The sequence below is a fragment of the Salvia splendens genome, unplaced genomic scaffold (genome assembly GCF_004379255.2).
Source record: "Salvia splendens isolate huo1 unplaced genomic scaffold, SspV2 ctg75, whole genome shotgun sequence".
Lineage (NCBI taxonomy): Eukaryota > Viridiplantae > Streptophyta > Magnoliopsida > Lamiales > Lamiaceae > Salvia > Salvia splendens.
This window is the reverse complement of record NW_024599422.1, coordinates 31130-46539: the sequence shown is the minus strand read 5'-3', so window position 1 is coordinate 46539 and position 15410 is coordinate 31130. Positions and strand designations below refer to the sequence as shown.

The 15410-nt window shown below is 37.4% G+C and overlaps 3 protein-coding genes across 5 annotated transcripts; 1 reads left to right on the top strand and 2 right to left on the bottom strand.

The window, feature by feature from the left end:
- The first annotated feature begins 1362 nt into the window (after positions 1 to 1362).
- On the top strand, positions 1363 to 3308 carry LOC121791211 (transcription factor MYB98-like). The gene is made up of 3 exons (XM_042189236.1): positions 1363 to 2162; positions 2259 to 2385; positions 2659 to 3308. The coding sequence occupies exons 1-3, from the start codon at positions 1537 to 1539 to the stop codon at positions 3223 to 3225; spliced, it is 1320 nt and encodes a 439-aa protein (XP_042045170.1). The 5' UTR covers positions 1363 to 1536; the 3' UTR covers positions 3226 to 3308.
- A 3125-nt stretch (positions 3309 to 6433) lies between these two features.
- On the bottom strand, positions 6434 to 10057 carry LOC121791215 (triose phosphate/phosphate translocator, non-green plastid, chloroplastic-like). 2 transcript variants are annotated; one of them, XM_042189239.1, is made up of 9 exons: positions 9569 to 10057; positions 8686 to 8808; positions 8449 to 8601; positions 8164 to 8249; positions 7960 to 8044; positions 7360 to 7479; positions 7142 to 7210; positions 6789 to 6918; positions 6434 to 6702 (listed from the first exon to the last, which is right to left on the bottom strand). In XM_042189239.1, the coding sequence occupies exons 1-9, from the start codon at positions 9944 to 9946 to the stop codon at positions 6626 to 6628; spliced, it is 1221 nt and encodes a 406-aa protein (XP_042045173.1). In that variant the 5' UTR covers positions 9947 to 10057; the 3' UTR covers positions 6434 to 6625. The 2 variants fall into 2 exon arrangements, with proteins under 2 accessions (XP_042045173.1, XP_042045174.1); XM_042189240.1 differs by having other exon boundaries at positions 9572 to 10054.
- A 2644-nt stretch (positions 10058 to 12701) lies between these two features.
- On the bottom strand, positions 12702 to 15410 carry LOC121791192 (E3 ubiquitin-protein ligase BOI-like). 2 transcript variants are annotated; one of them, XM_042189219.1, is made up of 4 exons: positions 15087 to 15410; positions 14684 to 14778; positions 13501 to 13868; positions 12702 to 13378 (listed from the first exon to the last, which is right to left on the bottom strand). In XM_042189219.1, exons 2-4 carry the CDS (start codon positions 14772 to 14774, stop codon positions 12848 to 12850), a joined length of 990 nt encoding a protein of 329 aa, XP_042045153.1. In that variant the 5' UTR covers positions 14775 to 14778; positions 15087 to 15410; the 3' UTR covers positions 12702 to 12847. The 2 variants fall into 2 exon arrangements, with proteins under 2 accessions (XP_042045153.1, XP_042045154.1); XM_042189220.1 differs by lacking the exon at positions 15087 to 15410 and adding an exon at positions 14915 to 15001.

The window sequence follows — 15410 nt, the reverse complement described above, 5'->3', positions numbered from 1 at the left end:
AAAGCTTGATGTCATGAAGAAAATCACTTGTGAAGGTTATTCGTCTCTCCATTTCTCTAGTCTCATTGGTATCTGTAGTTCTGTACTCTGGTTTGTCATCTTTTGTTTTAACTTTGGAAGATCCTACATGCTATGTCATACATGAAGATTTTGTCCTTTACATTTACATTTTCTGTTTGCCTGTAAAAAATTAACCTTCAGTGGATTTGGGTATGATCTTTATCTTTTTTAGGTGCACCAGGGTTAGGACGAGTTCTTTGAGTTTGTACTAGACTACCTGCTTAGTCAAATTTGTATCTTCTTGTAAAACTTTTTGTAGTTGAATACTTGAATTTCTGACAAGACTTAATTCATGTTTATTATAAGGAAATTGAAGGAATGTTTTCACATGAGTTGCCAGAAGTAAATTATTTTAACCATTTAATGTTGAACTCTGAGTAGCTAATAAATGAATATTGTTTACAAATTCTATTTGACTTAATTCTAAACCCATAATCAATTTCAGCATTAAATTTCACTTTAAGGAGCAGTAAATAATTCTGAAATTAATGCATCATAATGTGGGAGAGATGACTGAAAGACATAATTAATGTTACGGTTACAAGAATTTATTTATTTACTTGTTACAAAGTTGTATGCCTAGGAATATGAAATTAAACTACTAGTATCTTTCAGTATTTCAATTATTTTAACATAACTCTGAAGTTCAGATTCTATCACACAAATTGACAACCTTACCATATGATTTAGTAACTACTAGTTTTATCTGGACAAATAATGATGCACCATAGATTTCAGTTGCATTGATATATTGTGCTTGTCATGTAAAATGGAGACTAAGTCATCTATGCAGAGTTAGGTTACAACTTATTTAGATAATCCAGTGTTCACAAGTTTGAATTGCATTTTTTAATTGAAATTTTTATCTGACAAGTTTGGAAAATCACCCCAAATTTTCATTTTCCTGCTGGAAACACTGCATAATTACTATTGAAGAAATACTCACATTTGTCGACAATAAAATGTGGAGGCTAATTCCAAATTAAAAATGCCCTAAACTACAATATATGTTGCATCCTGCCTGTTTTTTCCATTTCCTGTTCTGGTAGTGATTTTCATGAGATCCACTATAGCCTGTATGCATTGTTCAAGAACAAGCTTATTGACATAAGAATTGAATACTGAAAGTATATTTCATTTTTGAATTTTTCTTAGGTTAAGTTTGATAATTGGATGAACAATCACAGGACCTATAGTCAGGTGTCGATATCTAGATTTTAGAGAGCCATGGTTGTGATGTGCATGAGTGTTTGGTCCCTATTTTTCTTTTTCTTTCATCTTAAACAGCCATAGTTGCTTGCTTATTCAATCGCTGGATCAACCCACAGATCGATAGTCCACAGTAGTTTCCAAAGCATTACATACGTTTTTACTTAGGTAATAAATACTTACATAACTGCACTATAAGAGACTCAAGAAACAGATTTTCACCATACCCATAGCATACTCTCCCATCTTGCTGCCTCATTCCCTCTCATGCCCCTCCTGAATGCTCCAATGGAGACCAATAAGAGCAACTGCAGCGCTATTTCTCTTCCTACCGGCTTCTCTAATATTAATCTGAAGCATGAAATCCTAGATGATGACTTTGTCATGGATAATAATATCTCACCATCAAAAGGTTATCTTCAAGATTTCCAAGACCTCGGACAGCTTCTGGTGACAGCTTCATTCTGTAATTGGGATACTGGGATACACGCCAATGGCTTCGATCCATTTGCTTCCCTTCCCCATGGCTCTGTTACAGATTTTGGTTTATACAAGTTTAAGCCTTACGAGGAAAATGGCGGCATGCATTCAGCCATTCAGGACTTCCAGGCTGGTGGATTCTTGAACTTTGCAGACAGGAAAGGTTTGTCAATTGTAACTAAAACAGCTTCTGCACACGATTCAAAGCCATTATGCTTTGCGGTTCCTGATGAGAGCTCTTGTGTGACTGGTAATAATTCTGGTCACCATAACAAAGATGGCAGTAAAAGAAACAATAATACAGTTCACGCTAGTAATAGCAACGTCAGTGAATCTTTGTCTACCAAAAAGTCTGTTAGGGCCCCAAAGAAGTCCAAATCAGCCAAGGGGCAGTGGACTGCTGAAGAGGACAGGTGAGTAACCAATAAAAGATTTATACGTTTTAGTTCTGTATTTTTATTCGTGTTATATATGTTTGAGGCTTGAGTGCTTAACTCTGTAATCTGCAGGCTCTTGATCCATCTGGTTGGGAAATATGGTGTGAGAAAATGGTCTAATATTGCCCAAATGCTAAAAGGCAGGATAGGCAAGCAGTGCAGAGAGAGATGGCATAACCATCTGAGGCCTGATATTAAAGTTGGTTTGAATTATCTCTAACTTTTCTATTTCTTGTTCATTAACAATTAAGTGATCTAGTTTATGCATTCGTACATCAATAAGTATATGTTGACTGTATTTAAATTTTGTTTATTGTACATATGACAAGTGCTTTGACCATCTCTAGCTTTTCCACTGAATCTTCCTAGAAACATGACTGTCATGTTTTAGTTTTTTATGATAATTCATTTTACATCGAATTGGTAGAATCCAATGAATAATCACTGCTTCCTATAATTTTGTCAAATTCAGAAGGATGTATGGACTCTGGAGGAAGACAGAATACTGATTGAGGTTCATTCTCAAGTGGGGAACAAATGGGCTGAAATAGCGAAAAGTCTCCCCGGAAGGACTGAGAACACCATCAAGAACCATTGGAACGCGACAAAGAGGAGGCAATTCACCAGACGAAAATGCAGGACCAAATGGCCGAGGCCTAGTTCCCTCCTCCAGAACTACATCAAGAGTCTCAACTTTGAGAAAGAGAGCAGCAGCAAGAGATCCAAAAAGAATCAACCACCGGCCACTACTGATCATGGAATCCTCAGCAACAGTTCAATCACCACAGCTCAGGAGACGAACATCGAGTTCAGCCTAGATGATCACATGGTGCAGGAATACGAGTTTGATGAGATCCAAGCTCTCACATTTGATGATGATAGCCTTTTCACTGGGAGCAGCATCAACATGTTGATGGATGATGCCATTCCGTATGAAATTGACGACGGACAATGTTATGGTGCTGGGCTTCCACTTGTCATCCCTCCATTGATGCAGTGTGGAGTGAAGAAAGAGCTTGATTTCCATGGGAATGTCTGAAATAAGAAATTTAAAATGAGGAGGGTGATAATAAATCTTTATTATGTTGTCTATTTATTTAGTTTTACTATAGGGATACTTGTTTTTTCTTATCTATGGCATAAACGTGTATGATTTGCTACAATGGAGTGGTTCAAAGTTGGAACAATGTTATATCCTGTACTGTTTTATTACTCTTTTAAAAATAATAAACGAAATATTTATTGAAAAAGTTTTTTTTTTTTTTTTGCTGAATTCGAACTGAGTTGAGTATATATAATTAGCAAGATGTGCAATACTATTACATTGAACAAAAAGAAGGAAAAATCTGATGTATTAAACCTAAGGATATAATTGAAAAATGCATCAATATTAAAGCTGAAAGTGATAAAAATTGTTATCAAAACCTCGTTTTACTAAATAAAAGTGAGTAAAACTAGTCTACAAAAATGGAGTACTAAAGCGGACTTGGGCTTGGAATAATAGGGAAATCATCCCACATCATTGCGAGAAGGCTGATATATAGCGACGGAGGAACTATATACTGTGTGCTCGTCGCTTATTAAGCAGCATACGCATATTTTTGGAGGGTTGTCTGATAAGGGAAAGACCCTTATCAAGTGAAAAAGATAAAGAAAGTCGCAGAGAAACCGTGCTCTGTCGACAATCGGAAATTCTAAACGGAAAAAACTAAATAAAGATAAAAGACAATAATTATGATTTCATTGATTGAATTATGAGAATAACAATAGGTCCTATTTATAATACTCCTATGAATAACCTAACTTATTGAATAAGATAACAATTATATGGAAAAGATATCATAATATAATAATAAAGATATGGGAGATATTTCCGAAGATATACTCGTATCAACTCCCCCACGGTTAAAATCCACCTTGTCCTCAAGGTGGGACCCACAACACAATGAAAAGCATCGCCAACATACGCTTTGGCGGGCTATTCCCTCCTGGATCAAATGCACACCAAACAGTTGAGCATCTCAGTCGTCGTGGACAATAAATCATAAGTGCATTGACATCAGAAATGTAGGTTGTCGCCCAGTAATCCGGTCCAGTTGGCATGCACTCTAGCGCTACTGTCAAAATTCCAACCTTCTCTTCATCATCTAAAAATACCCCTTCCGCTCCAACGTGATCTCGGTCAAGTAGTTGATCAATTGCAGTTATTGGGCAAGGTTTTTTTGATGCACCATTAACATCAGCAATTAGTTCTAGGGAATCATAACTGAATTTAGGGTTGCTAGGTGCTGAGTAGAGGCTCGGTAGATGCCCATCGGAGGCAGCAACAGGCTGCTGGTTGAGGAAGGGTGGAGTTGTCTGTAGAGCGGGGTTCAGCGGCCACGGCCTTGACTCTGCAAGCGGCATCTCACATGCCTCGTCTTGAGATCCTTCACTCTGTTCAATTTCATCGCTCACATCTACCCCGACAGCAGTGTTGATGGCAACATCGGTGATGTTGTGGGGAACATCGTGAATGTCTTTAGGAACATCCACACTCAATACCATCGTGAAAGTGTTATCAATGTTCTCCTCGGTTGTATTCTCATCATTAGTGTTCTCCTCAGACCAAGCGGTCACACGGGCGAGCAGGGCGGCTTGGTCCAATCTATACACACGTAACTTCTCGTTGTAATCGTTTACGGCAGCAAGTTGGGCAGGGGAGAACGATCGAGCCATGAGGTCAGGATTATTGGGGTCAGAACCCTGGTATGTCGCTTCACCATAGGCGAGGTACGGGTTGTGAGGCGGCGACTGATCATAGGTCGAAGAACTCTGCTGCGTGCGCACCCATGGCGGGTCCCAGGCTGTTGGGCCTGGTAGGGATGATATTGTGGGTGGAAGTGCCTATCCTGTGGATAGGATTGTTGCAGATCTAATGATCCAATCGGATGGTGTGGTGGCTGATATATGGGTTGCGATGGGTGGTGGGCGAATTGCGGCTGACGGTAGTCGAATTGGTGATGGTAATAGGCAGCATAAGTGGATGACATGATGGAGGTAATTCGGAGGATGAGAACCGAATGAAAGCACCAATTGATACAGATCAAACAAGAGAACTCATCCCAAAAGACTAGCCTGTTGGGAGAGAGAGCCCATTTAGTCTATATACCCCACATCAGTTGTTCTCACAACCGATGTGGGAATTGAGTCCGTAACATTCGACCCTCCTTTAAGGGCCAACGTCCTCGTTGGTCACGGCCACGTTGGTCACGGCTGGTTCTTTGCCAGGCCACCACTCCGTGGGCCACCACTCCGAGTTCTCGTTGGTCACGGCCACGTTGGTCACAGCGGATTCTTTGCCCGGCCACCACTCCGTGGGTCACCACTCCGAGCGGCCCCAAATGCACTCGTTGGTCACGGCGAGTTCGTTGCCCGGCCACCACTCCGAGCCGTTTGGGCTCTCAATGAAAGCACCAATTGATAAGGGAAAGACCCTTATCAAGTGAAAAAGATAAAGAAAGTCGCAGAGAAACCGTGCTCTGTCGACAATCGGAAATTCTAAACGGAAAAACTAAATAAAGATAAAAGACAATAATTATGATTTCATTGATTGAATTATGAGAATAACAATAGGTCCTATTTATAATACTCCTATGAATAACCTAACTTATTGAATAAGATAACAATTATATGGAAAAGATATCATAATATAATAATAAAGATATGGGAGATATTTCCGAAGATATACTCGTATCATTGTCTATAACAACCCAACAATTTATAGTTCAATTTTTCTAGTGATATTGTCTAAAACATATGAGGCCATTTCAAGCGCTCATATGCCAAACATTTTTCTTATCTTCGTTTGTAAAGTTTACTCTCCTTAACTTGTCTTTAATTGTAATATTGATTATGTATAAATAGATTCCATTTAACTTATAAATAGATTTTCCATTGCGTTTAATAATGTATTATGTATTGTGACTATAAAAAAACATTATAATAATAATGATTAACGAAAAATTAGAACATTATTTTTTATTTTGATTCATGCCAACTAATATGAAGGAAAACAAAGCAGCACAAGTTTTTATTGCACAAAAATGTGTATAATACCTATGCATATGCATATTTACTAACTGCCACAAATATGGAATCTCGTCTTGTGTTATTTAGCATGATTTTGAACATGTATTATTATGCAGATTTTCTGTTGAAGTCGGAATTTTCCAAACATGTCACAATTGAATTAATGGCCAGTGGAGTAAAACCAAATCATTACATTTCTAGTAGTCAAAATATTCATGAAAGAATTTTCCGATATTTGTAGGGAAAGAAAAGTAGAAAACAGTAAGAGCAAAAACCGCCAAAAAACTCCTCATGACAAGCAAGCAAAGATACAACAATGGTTGATTTTCTAGTCTACCAACAAAAATTTGATCCTAAACACCAACCCCTTAAGCCGTCTTGGGCTTTGGCTTAATTCGCTTCACCCTCGAATATAAGAACACTCCAGCAAGGGCTACTCCAGTACCTGCATCCCATCATCCAAAAAGTTAAAAAATATTCAATTCAACTATTTCATTTTTATCTTATCCCAAAGTAGTCGTTCGTTAGTACCTAGGGAATTGATAGGTGAGACGGGTGTGCGGAAGAAGAGAACCGATGTTACAATCACCACCACCCGCTTAACACAGTTTCCTACGGAATGGGTGACAGGAGATACGCGCTGCAATATCATGTACGAGACCTGCACCAACAGCTCTCTTCAGCACTTAGATTGACTATAAGAACAATCATCGATGCCATTAGCATCCATCACAAATTGGCCTCCATCAACTAAAATGAGTTTCCCACAATGCTAAATATAACAAGTTTCACAATAGACAGTATACGTGATATATAATACGAGCATATGCTTCTAACTTTGATGAAAAACACACTGCCGTATAAAAATATCTTCCAATGAGTACCTGTTGATATGCATGGAAGCAGAGAGCTGCAATGAGAGATCTAGTGTAGAGCTGATTGACATTCACCCCCTGCCAATAGAAAAGACAAAACATAACGTACGCTCGTTAGCAAACGTCTTTGGTCATGTCTAGAAGAAATTAAAAGTGAAAATTTTGCTATTAAGAAATGCATGTTTAATATAATGATAAGGAAAGTCCTGCTTTCTATATATACTTACGGTAGCCTGAAGGTATGTAGGTGTAAGCTTGAAGCCTTCCATGGAAAAGGCGATAGGTGCCATCAAGAAGAAGGACATAATGGTAATGATTGAGAACAAGGTAATGTTATCCAAGGAATCCTGCATGAAGAGAGATTGATTTGAAGCACCATTTCTGGAAAAGCTGATAGAAAGTATGTAAAATTCCTACTCCATTGGTGAAATTAGGCCAGCAGAAAAGTTGAACAAATTGTAAAAGATCACCTCAGGTACTCATCAGTTGTCATATACTCCCTCCGTCCCCAAAGAGTATGAACTTTGGGTTCGGCACAGGTTTTAATAAATGAGGGGAAAGTGAGAGAGAGAGAGGGTAGTGGAAATAATGTTAGTGGAGTGTGGGTCCACATTATTATAATGTATAAGTGTTAATGGTAATGGTAAATGGTATAAGTTGTAAATAAAATGGTGTGTAGGGGTAGTATGTTGTTTGAATTTTTTAAAATTAGAAAGTTCATACTCTTTAGGGACGGGCGAAAAAGGAAATAGTTCATACTCTTTGGGGACGGAGAGATATAGTCAGGACTTGATAAAAAAAGAACTGTTAATCAAGTAGAAACATACCTCTTTCTTTACCATAAACTTTTTGCTAAGGACGTTACGAGATTGGTTTGTCAAATTTGAGGCCATAGCACTCCAAAATCCAGCCCTTCAAAAACAAAGATAGTGCAAAGTTTGTGAGGATATAACTAAGCAGATATTGATAAAGCCATAAAGGCAATGACAAAATTGATGAGTGATTTAGTAGCATATGTCAGGATTCTTTACCAATTGAAAGAGGCCTCAGTCATCGATGCCAAAGCTACTCCACCAACAATTGGCATAAGGGATGAAACTACCCATAGTGTTGGGAACTGCGAAAGAGAGGTCACGGCAAAGTAAGATATAATAAACCGCATAGTCCAAACATCAAAGAACACAACAAAGGCAACAGGCAGCCATATTCTATGTAACCAAATGCCATTAAGTGAAAACAAATTGAGCTTCACAAAGATATTGTATGCTACCAATAGAGCATATTTGAACATATTTAAGAACACAGGGACATCTCACCTCTCCCAAGAACATGGCAGAGAGGACCACGGAGAAGAAAGGCTCCATAGCTTTGATCGTATGAGTGAATGAAACAGCAACTTTTCCAAGACTCATATTGGTGAAGAGATTGCCTAGCGTATGAACCATTGCCAATGGAAGAATTCCAGCAAGCTGTAAAATTTGGACCCAGGATCTTAATTAATGCTTATGCCAATAAATTGATTTCAATATATCCGAGGAGTGTTCAAGAAGTACCTGGGATCCACTGATTTTAGGCCGTTTGTACAGATTCAAAGTCCACATTGTAACAACAAGCACAGTTCCAACAGCAAATTGCACAAGGGTTACTGTCATTGGGTAGTGAAAAGCTTTGAGAACCTACAATAAAAGCATGATCATCATCATCACATACACTAGTAACACCACACTAAATAAATGGATTTAGATGATGTCTGACTTCCACAAGCTCAGAGCTTCTACAAAATAATCATCATCCCAAAATTCACTCCTTTAGTAAAATCCCAAATCATTACATTAATTCCCTAAAAAGGGAAAATGAATATCCTCTGACATGAGGTGTTTTTAATCTGAAACAAGTGTTTTTAAGAGCACTAAATACATAATAAACAGCAACTGATCCATGTATTAAAAACCATTTTACTGAAATCTCACTCAACAGCAAAAAATTCTGAGGCAAAACCATTCATCTGTGAAATTGCCATTAAAGCCACATTCTTCCTAGCTCTAGTTCATAGCATACAACCCAGAAAAAAAAAAAAGCAACATAAATCAGCATGAGACAGAAAACTAAGATCTTTCCCGGAAACCACTTCAACATAAAGGATCAAAATTGAGTAAAGGTACAATGCACTATAACTACTAAATTCTTTCTACTCCTAAAATACATCCTAAAAGGGAAACAACATAAATAAACAAAAGACAACAGACTTAAATAATTCCTGTAAATCACTTCAACATAAAGAATCGGAAAGAATAAAGGCAACCAAAATCAATATTTTTCTCAGATTTACTAATAGCAATCGGGCACAATTACAAACAGAATCACATAAATCGGAATCTGCCGAAACATGCAGACACTAGACGACATAAATCAGAGCACAAATTATACAGCAACAACTACCTGTTTGTTATAGATATTGAAGTAGATGTTAAACAGGTACCATAGCCCGAATAGAGATCCGAGCACCACGGTATCCATGGCGGAGCTCTTCGGCTTCGGGATCTCAGCTGGCCCAGCGCTCTCCGCCGTGGCGCGAGACACAAGTCCATCAGATTCGGGCTCGGGGGGTCCCGGATTCGGCCCGGCCACCCACCCGTTCTGCTTCAGCGAGCAGCTAATCGGGCTCAACTTTCGGGCCGATGCAGAAAAGGCGCCGGGGAAATGGAAGTTTCCATGGGGGAGGGCGGCGACAGAGTTGAGGCGGCGAGCGGAGAGGGTGCGGGGACGGGTGGAGAGGGAAAGAGAAGGCGCGAATGTGATGGCCGTGCTCTGCATTTTCTCTCAGATCAATAGAGCAATTGTGTGTGAGTGTGTGAATATAATAGGGTGCGAGAGGAACGTCGGAGGCTCCGTCGAGAGGAGAGGAGAGGAGAGAAGAGAGAAGAGTTGTGACAGTGGGAGGGCATATAGATTCAACAATTTTTGTACGTATGCGTGAGGGATATTCTCGGCATTTCCCACACTCACAAAAGTAGGGGATCTATATTTATTCCGATATCATCGTAGCAAAAAAGGCGATTCCGTCGCCTGAGCGGCCCCCACACTCCGGCCCGACATCATGTCCCACACTTCAGCCCGACATCATGTGAGAGGGTTCAATCAGGGTACGCAGTAGCCCGTTAAGGGGATGTCTTAACCCACTGGCTGCCAGAAGCCCATCTCCCAAGGCCTCACACTTGTGCCTGAGAGATGAAAGCAACTACACTCCAGCCCGACATCATGTGAGGGGGTTCAATCAGGGTACGCAGTAGCCCGTTAAGGGGGATGTCTTAACCCACTGGCTGCCAGAAGCCCATCTCCCAAGGCCTCACACTTGTGCCTGAGAGATGGAAGCAACTACACGACAGCAGTGAGATTCGAACTCAGGCTCATTGCAGCAAGATCTGCCCCTCCGTTGCCAACTGTGCTTTATCATATGATCATGCTTAGTTAACGAGAAAGTAAAGTTAACAAAGAAAAAGATTTCTAGAAAAATGAATCATGGGAATATGATTCCTAATAACTTTACTTTTATGTGTTCATAAAATATCAACATTTTAAATTTTATATTTGATTTAAACACCAAACTAAAATTATACTCCTACTTATTATTATTTTTATTTATAAATAATAATAATAATATAAAGTTTTTAATAATTTATTATTTACAAATGATAATAATTATATTATTATATTTATTAGTTTAAATGTGAATTATCCATCATAATTTAAAATAATATAATTACAATTATAGTTAAATGAAGTATTATAATCATTAATAATGAATGTGATTATAATTATAATTATACATATTTACTGATATTATAATTGAATAAATTTTATAATTTGAAATTTCACTATGACTTTATTGATTAATTATTAATTTATAAAATAATAATTTCTATTTATTATTATATAATTTATTTATATAATTATATTTTAATTATTTAATAAATTATTAATATTATTATGATAATAATAATATATATATATATAATAATAATGATAATTTTAATTATAGTTATTTACTACACCATAATTAAGTATGGTTTATAATTTTAAAATGTTTTTTATACATTATAATTAATTAATTAATTAATAATAATAATGATGATGATAATAATAATAATAATGATAATAATAATAATAATAAACTATACATACTTATATTGCATCAAATATGTAAGAATCTTAAGACTTGAAAAAATAATACCTAAGAAAAGTTAGGATTCAAAATCCTATATAGTTGTACTAACTTTCCCTATCTCGGGATTCTGATTACTTTCCTAATTTGATTAAAAACTGAAACAAACACATGATTTTAAAATTTAAGGAATCAGATTACTTTCTCAGATAGAATCATGGCAACTAAACATGGCCTATCAATATTCTTAAGATTACTATATGAATTTTCCTAATCTTGTTCTTGTACTCTCCCCTGTCCCCACAACCAATAATAGTACTCCAACTTTATATCCTTTGAATTTTAAAAAATAGTACTCCTCCTTTATATCCTTGAAAATAAAAATTTTGATGCTAAATTGATAAAGTATGAGAGATGTAGAAAGAAAAATAATTAAAATAATATTAATGAAAAATGATACTCATTTTATAAAAGAGAAAAAACTTGTCAAAAATAGAAAGAACTAATTTTGTGGGATGGATCAAAATAGAAAAGAAGACTATTTTTATGAGACATGAATATATTAAGAAAATTTTAATAAAATATAAATTTTAATTTTATATACTACTCCAGTACTATAATTATATAATAGAATACAAATAGAAATTTTTTCATATATAATAATAAAAATAAACTAAGAGAATTAATGATGAACATGTCAAAATTACAAAATAAAATAAATAATGATAGACGGATGAACTAGAATAGTACTCCTATATAATACTTCCTTCGTTCCATTCTAAGCTAACACATTTTTCTTTTGGGATGTCGCTCTCTAAATGACACATTTCTAAATATTGAAACATCATCCTCTCTATTTTTTCCATCTCTCATGCTAAAAAATAACACTACATAAAATCTCATGCTGAATTAGAAATGTTCCACTTAGATTAAGACGAGGGAGTATTTGCTTAATCTTGTACTCTCACAGTCTCACATCCTTATGGTCTTCTTTTTTCGGTGGCTTAGGAGTTTAAGAAATGAGAGATAATATAAGGTGGAAAAAGTTAAACTACCATATTAAATAAATGTCAAATTACACAAATAATGGTAGATAGGCTAAAATTAGGAAACAAGAAAAGTAATAAATGAACAAAAAGAAACCTTTTAAATTGTAGTTCTATGTTGTTCAGAGAAATCATATATGTTTGAGAAAATTAATTATATAATTTAACTGACGACATCAATTAAATTATTGGGCATGGATCCCTTGCTGTTGTAGAGGTGTGCTCTCACCGTATAATATTTAAAAAAATTAATATTATAAAATAAAATATTGTACTGTGAGAGCACAACCCCCCTACTGTGCAGGAAGTATGAAACATTGGCATATTGAATCGTATAAATTCCTTTAAATTAGAGGAGAAATTCATCGAATAACCTCTTTCATGCAAATATAACCATTAAATCACTCCACTGAACAAAAGAGTGGATTTTCATTACATCAATATAGATATTAGTATTAGAGAGAGAGAGAGGTGATGAGGATTACTAGTGCTCTACATCTTCACCATTTACAACTTTACAGGGAAGCTAGCAGTCTTCATCACCTGACAGACAGGGCAAACCTCAACAAATCCTTCACATTCTGCACACAGGCACAGGTGTCTGCAGGGAAACAGTAAGATCGAAACCTGCTTCTTCTTGCAGCATCTGCATTTTAGCCGATGATGGCTAAGGTGATCCGGATTCTCCGAGCTACAGATCATGCCGGGGGGTTGCTTCAAGTAAGACAGAGCATCGTCTACCTCACTGTCCCCGAACCCTTCATTGCCATGGGCCGTGCCTTGCGCCAGGAGCAGCTGGATATTGCTCTTCAGTGCGTTGGCCATAGACTCGTTGTACTTTGCCTTGTAGTGCCATGACTGAGCTTCCATGGCCACCTGCTTTATTCTGTCCTCCAACTCCTTGTTCTTGTGGTTAATGCTCTCTATTTCGATATCCTTCTCGTGTAGTTTCTTGCTCACTCTTTTCTCCAATGCATTCAGCAAGGAGATTGTGTGCCTTTTGTTTATCTCTCTTCCACCCTTCAGGATATTCTCTTCCTGCTCACACAAGGGGAAACAGAGAGAGAGAGGGAGACTCATTTTGAAAGATGCTTAAATAAGCCTCCTTTAGTAGTGATGACTATAATAAAGAGTTGGAATTTTGAAAAATTCTGATATACCTGAAGCTTGATATACTGCCCGAGTTCTTCCATCTGTCGGTCCATCTCGTGTTTAACAGTATTACCCAGAGAAAGACCAAAAGGGAAGGCGTTGGTCAGATTCTCACTGGTTGAAGTAACATAGGAGCTATGCTCTTCTTTCTCATTTGAAAGTCTGAGCCCCGGCGATACTGGTGTGGGATTTAATAGGAGCCCTGTATGGCTAGGTTTGTTGAGGTGAAGGTTGGTATTTGCAGACATGTCAAGCTTCTGCTGCACATACACACTTTCTTCTTCCCTAACTCGTTTGCAAGGGCGACTGTCAGAGGGAGCACATTCATTTCTTACGCAATTCATCACGCCAAGGCCACCAGGGTACTGAGTTGGAACTGCACAAGGATACATATATGATACATTAGGTGAGACGAATTATGCGCAACCAAAAGATGATGGCAGGGGAAAATGAATTCATGTGTTAGACATAGAAAGAAGATGAAATGGAAGTACAAGGTAAAGAGTTTCCATCTTCAACAAGGGCATTGAACTGTTCGAAAACCAGGGAGGTTATTGCCTGACCGCATATAGCACGTGAAGAAGATGTATGAACAAAAGAAAGCTACATGTCGATGGAGCGAGTTATTCAGGGAAAGGGAATAAAAAAGAATGAAGCCCTTCCTTCGCAAATTAACAAGCCCTTTCTAAAAGTGTAGAAACATGAACCAAAGCAGTACCCACGCTGTCATAGCCAATTTACCACCTTCATACGACAAACTAAATGTAATTGAACCCCAAGCTTAAACTCAAACTTGTGTAAGTATGTAACCTATCAACTAGACCCGATGCTTTAGGAGAAGGGCAAGAACTTTCATACATCTTTCACGAGTCACTAAAGCAGAGGAATGTACGTCACTTATCAAAAACTAAGGCAGGCACTTGAACATGTAACAATGCAGTGTCGTCAGACAGGAACAAATACGAACACCAATTCGTTCGGTTTGCATTTAATTCAAAGTTAACACAATACAGTGCAAAATCACATTCTAAAATCCCAAATGATCACTGCCTCTCTGTATGATGCAAGGCCATCAGACTATATAAACATGAATGTACAAGTAAAAGATCACAATGGTCAATGGCAATACATTAATGTAAAAACTAGTAGCAGATGCTTCGATTTTCTAACAACGCCACAACACATCCTCACCATGTCCAATCAACTGAAGCTGAGGCGATGTGGTTTTATTGTACCGGGAGTGGTTCCCCTCCACAACACCATGAAAATTTCCCCCTAACATCTTCCTGCAAATCACACTGTAATGCATCAGATATGATAATCAATCTTGATCAAAATCAATCAGAAACCTAGCAACTAATTTAACAAAACCTACAATGGCACCAAGAACAAATGAGGTAAAAAAAGTCCTAATTCCAAGACCTGATTGAATGATTATTAACAAAAATTGTTGATGTCCAAGATCAACACAACCAATTTCAAACAGAAAATGAAGATCCCAACAACACCAAAAACAAAATCAGCTCATAAATCAAGGAAAAAAGGGGGCAAGATTCACACAAATGATGTGATCAAGAAAAAGAGGGGTCCTGACCAAAAACTCAGCTGAGATTTAGACGACCAATATGTAGCCAATGTAGGAGTTGGGGGAAGGGAGGAAAGCCAGAAAGAATCTTGTTGATTTGGTTCAAGAAAAAAGGATGGCAATAATAATGAAAGTGTGTGTTGTTGGTGGTGGTGGAAGATATGTAGTTGTTATTGTCGTTCGGGTTAAGGAAAAAAACGATTCCATTCGGTGGTGTTGGTGTGAGAAGAAATGGGGGGAGAGTGAGAAGATGATGACTTCTCGTCATTGTTGAAGAAATCTTATTCTCCATCTATCGGTATTCTCTCTCATCCCTGTTGGTTGGTTTTTCTG

Excerpts from the sequence above, each read along its gene's own strand:
- LOC121791192 (XM_042189219.1), bottom strand. The coding sequence starts at position 14,774 with ATGTTAGGGGGAAATTTTCATGGTGTTGTGGAGGGGAACCACTCCCGG. Across the intron at positions 13,869-14,683 it reads GCTTCAGTTGATTGGACATG|TTCCAACTCAGTACCCTGGT; the intron begins GTGAGGATGTGT and ends ATCCTTGTGCAG. Across the intron at positions 13,379-13,500 it reads GGCAGTATATCAAGCTTCAG|GAAGAGAATATCCTGAAGGG; the intron begins GTATATCAGAAT and ends TTGTGTGAGCAG.
- LOC121791215 (XM_042189239.1), bottom strand. The coding sequence starts at position 9,946 with ATGCAGAGCACGGCCATCACATTCGCGCCTTCTCTTTCCCTCTCCACC. Across the intron at positions 8,250-8,448 it reads CTGCCATGTTCTTGGGAGAG|TTCCCAACACTATGGGTAGT; the intron begins GTGAGATGTCCC and ends TCTCTTTCGCAG. Across the intron at positions 6,919-7,141 it reads GCTTCCATGCATATCAACAG|GTCTCGTACATGATATTGCA; the intron begins GTACTCATTGGA and ends CTGTTGGTGCAG.
- LOC121791211 (XM_042189236.1), top strand. The coding sequence starts at position 1,537 with ATGCCCCTCCTGAATGCTCCAATGGAGACCAATAAGAGCAACTGCAGC. Across the intron at positions 2,163-2,258 it reads TGGACTGCTGAAGAGGACAG|GCTCTTGATCCATCTGGTTG; the intron begins GTGAGTAACCAA and ends TGTAATCTGCAG. Across the intron at positions 2,386-2,658 it reads ATCTGAGGCCTGATATTAAA|AAGGATGTATGGACTCTGGA; the intron begins GTTGGTTTGAAT and ends TGTCAAATTCAG.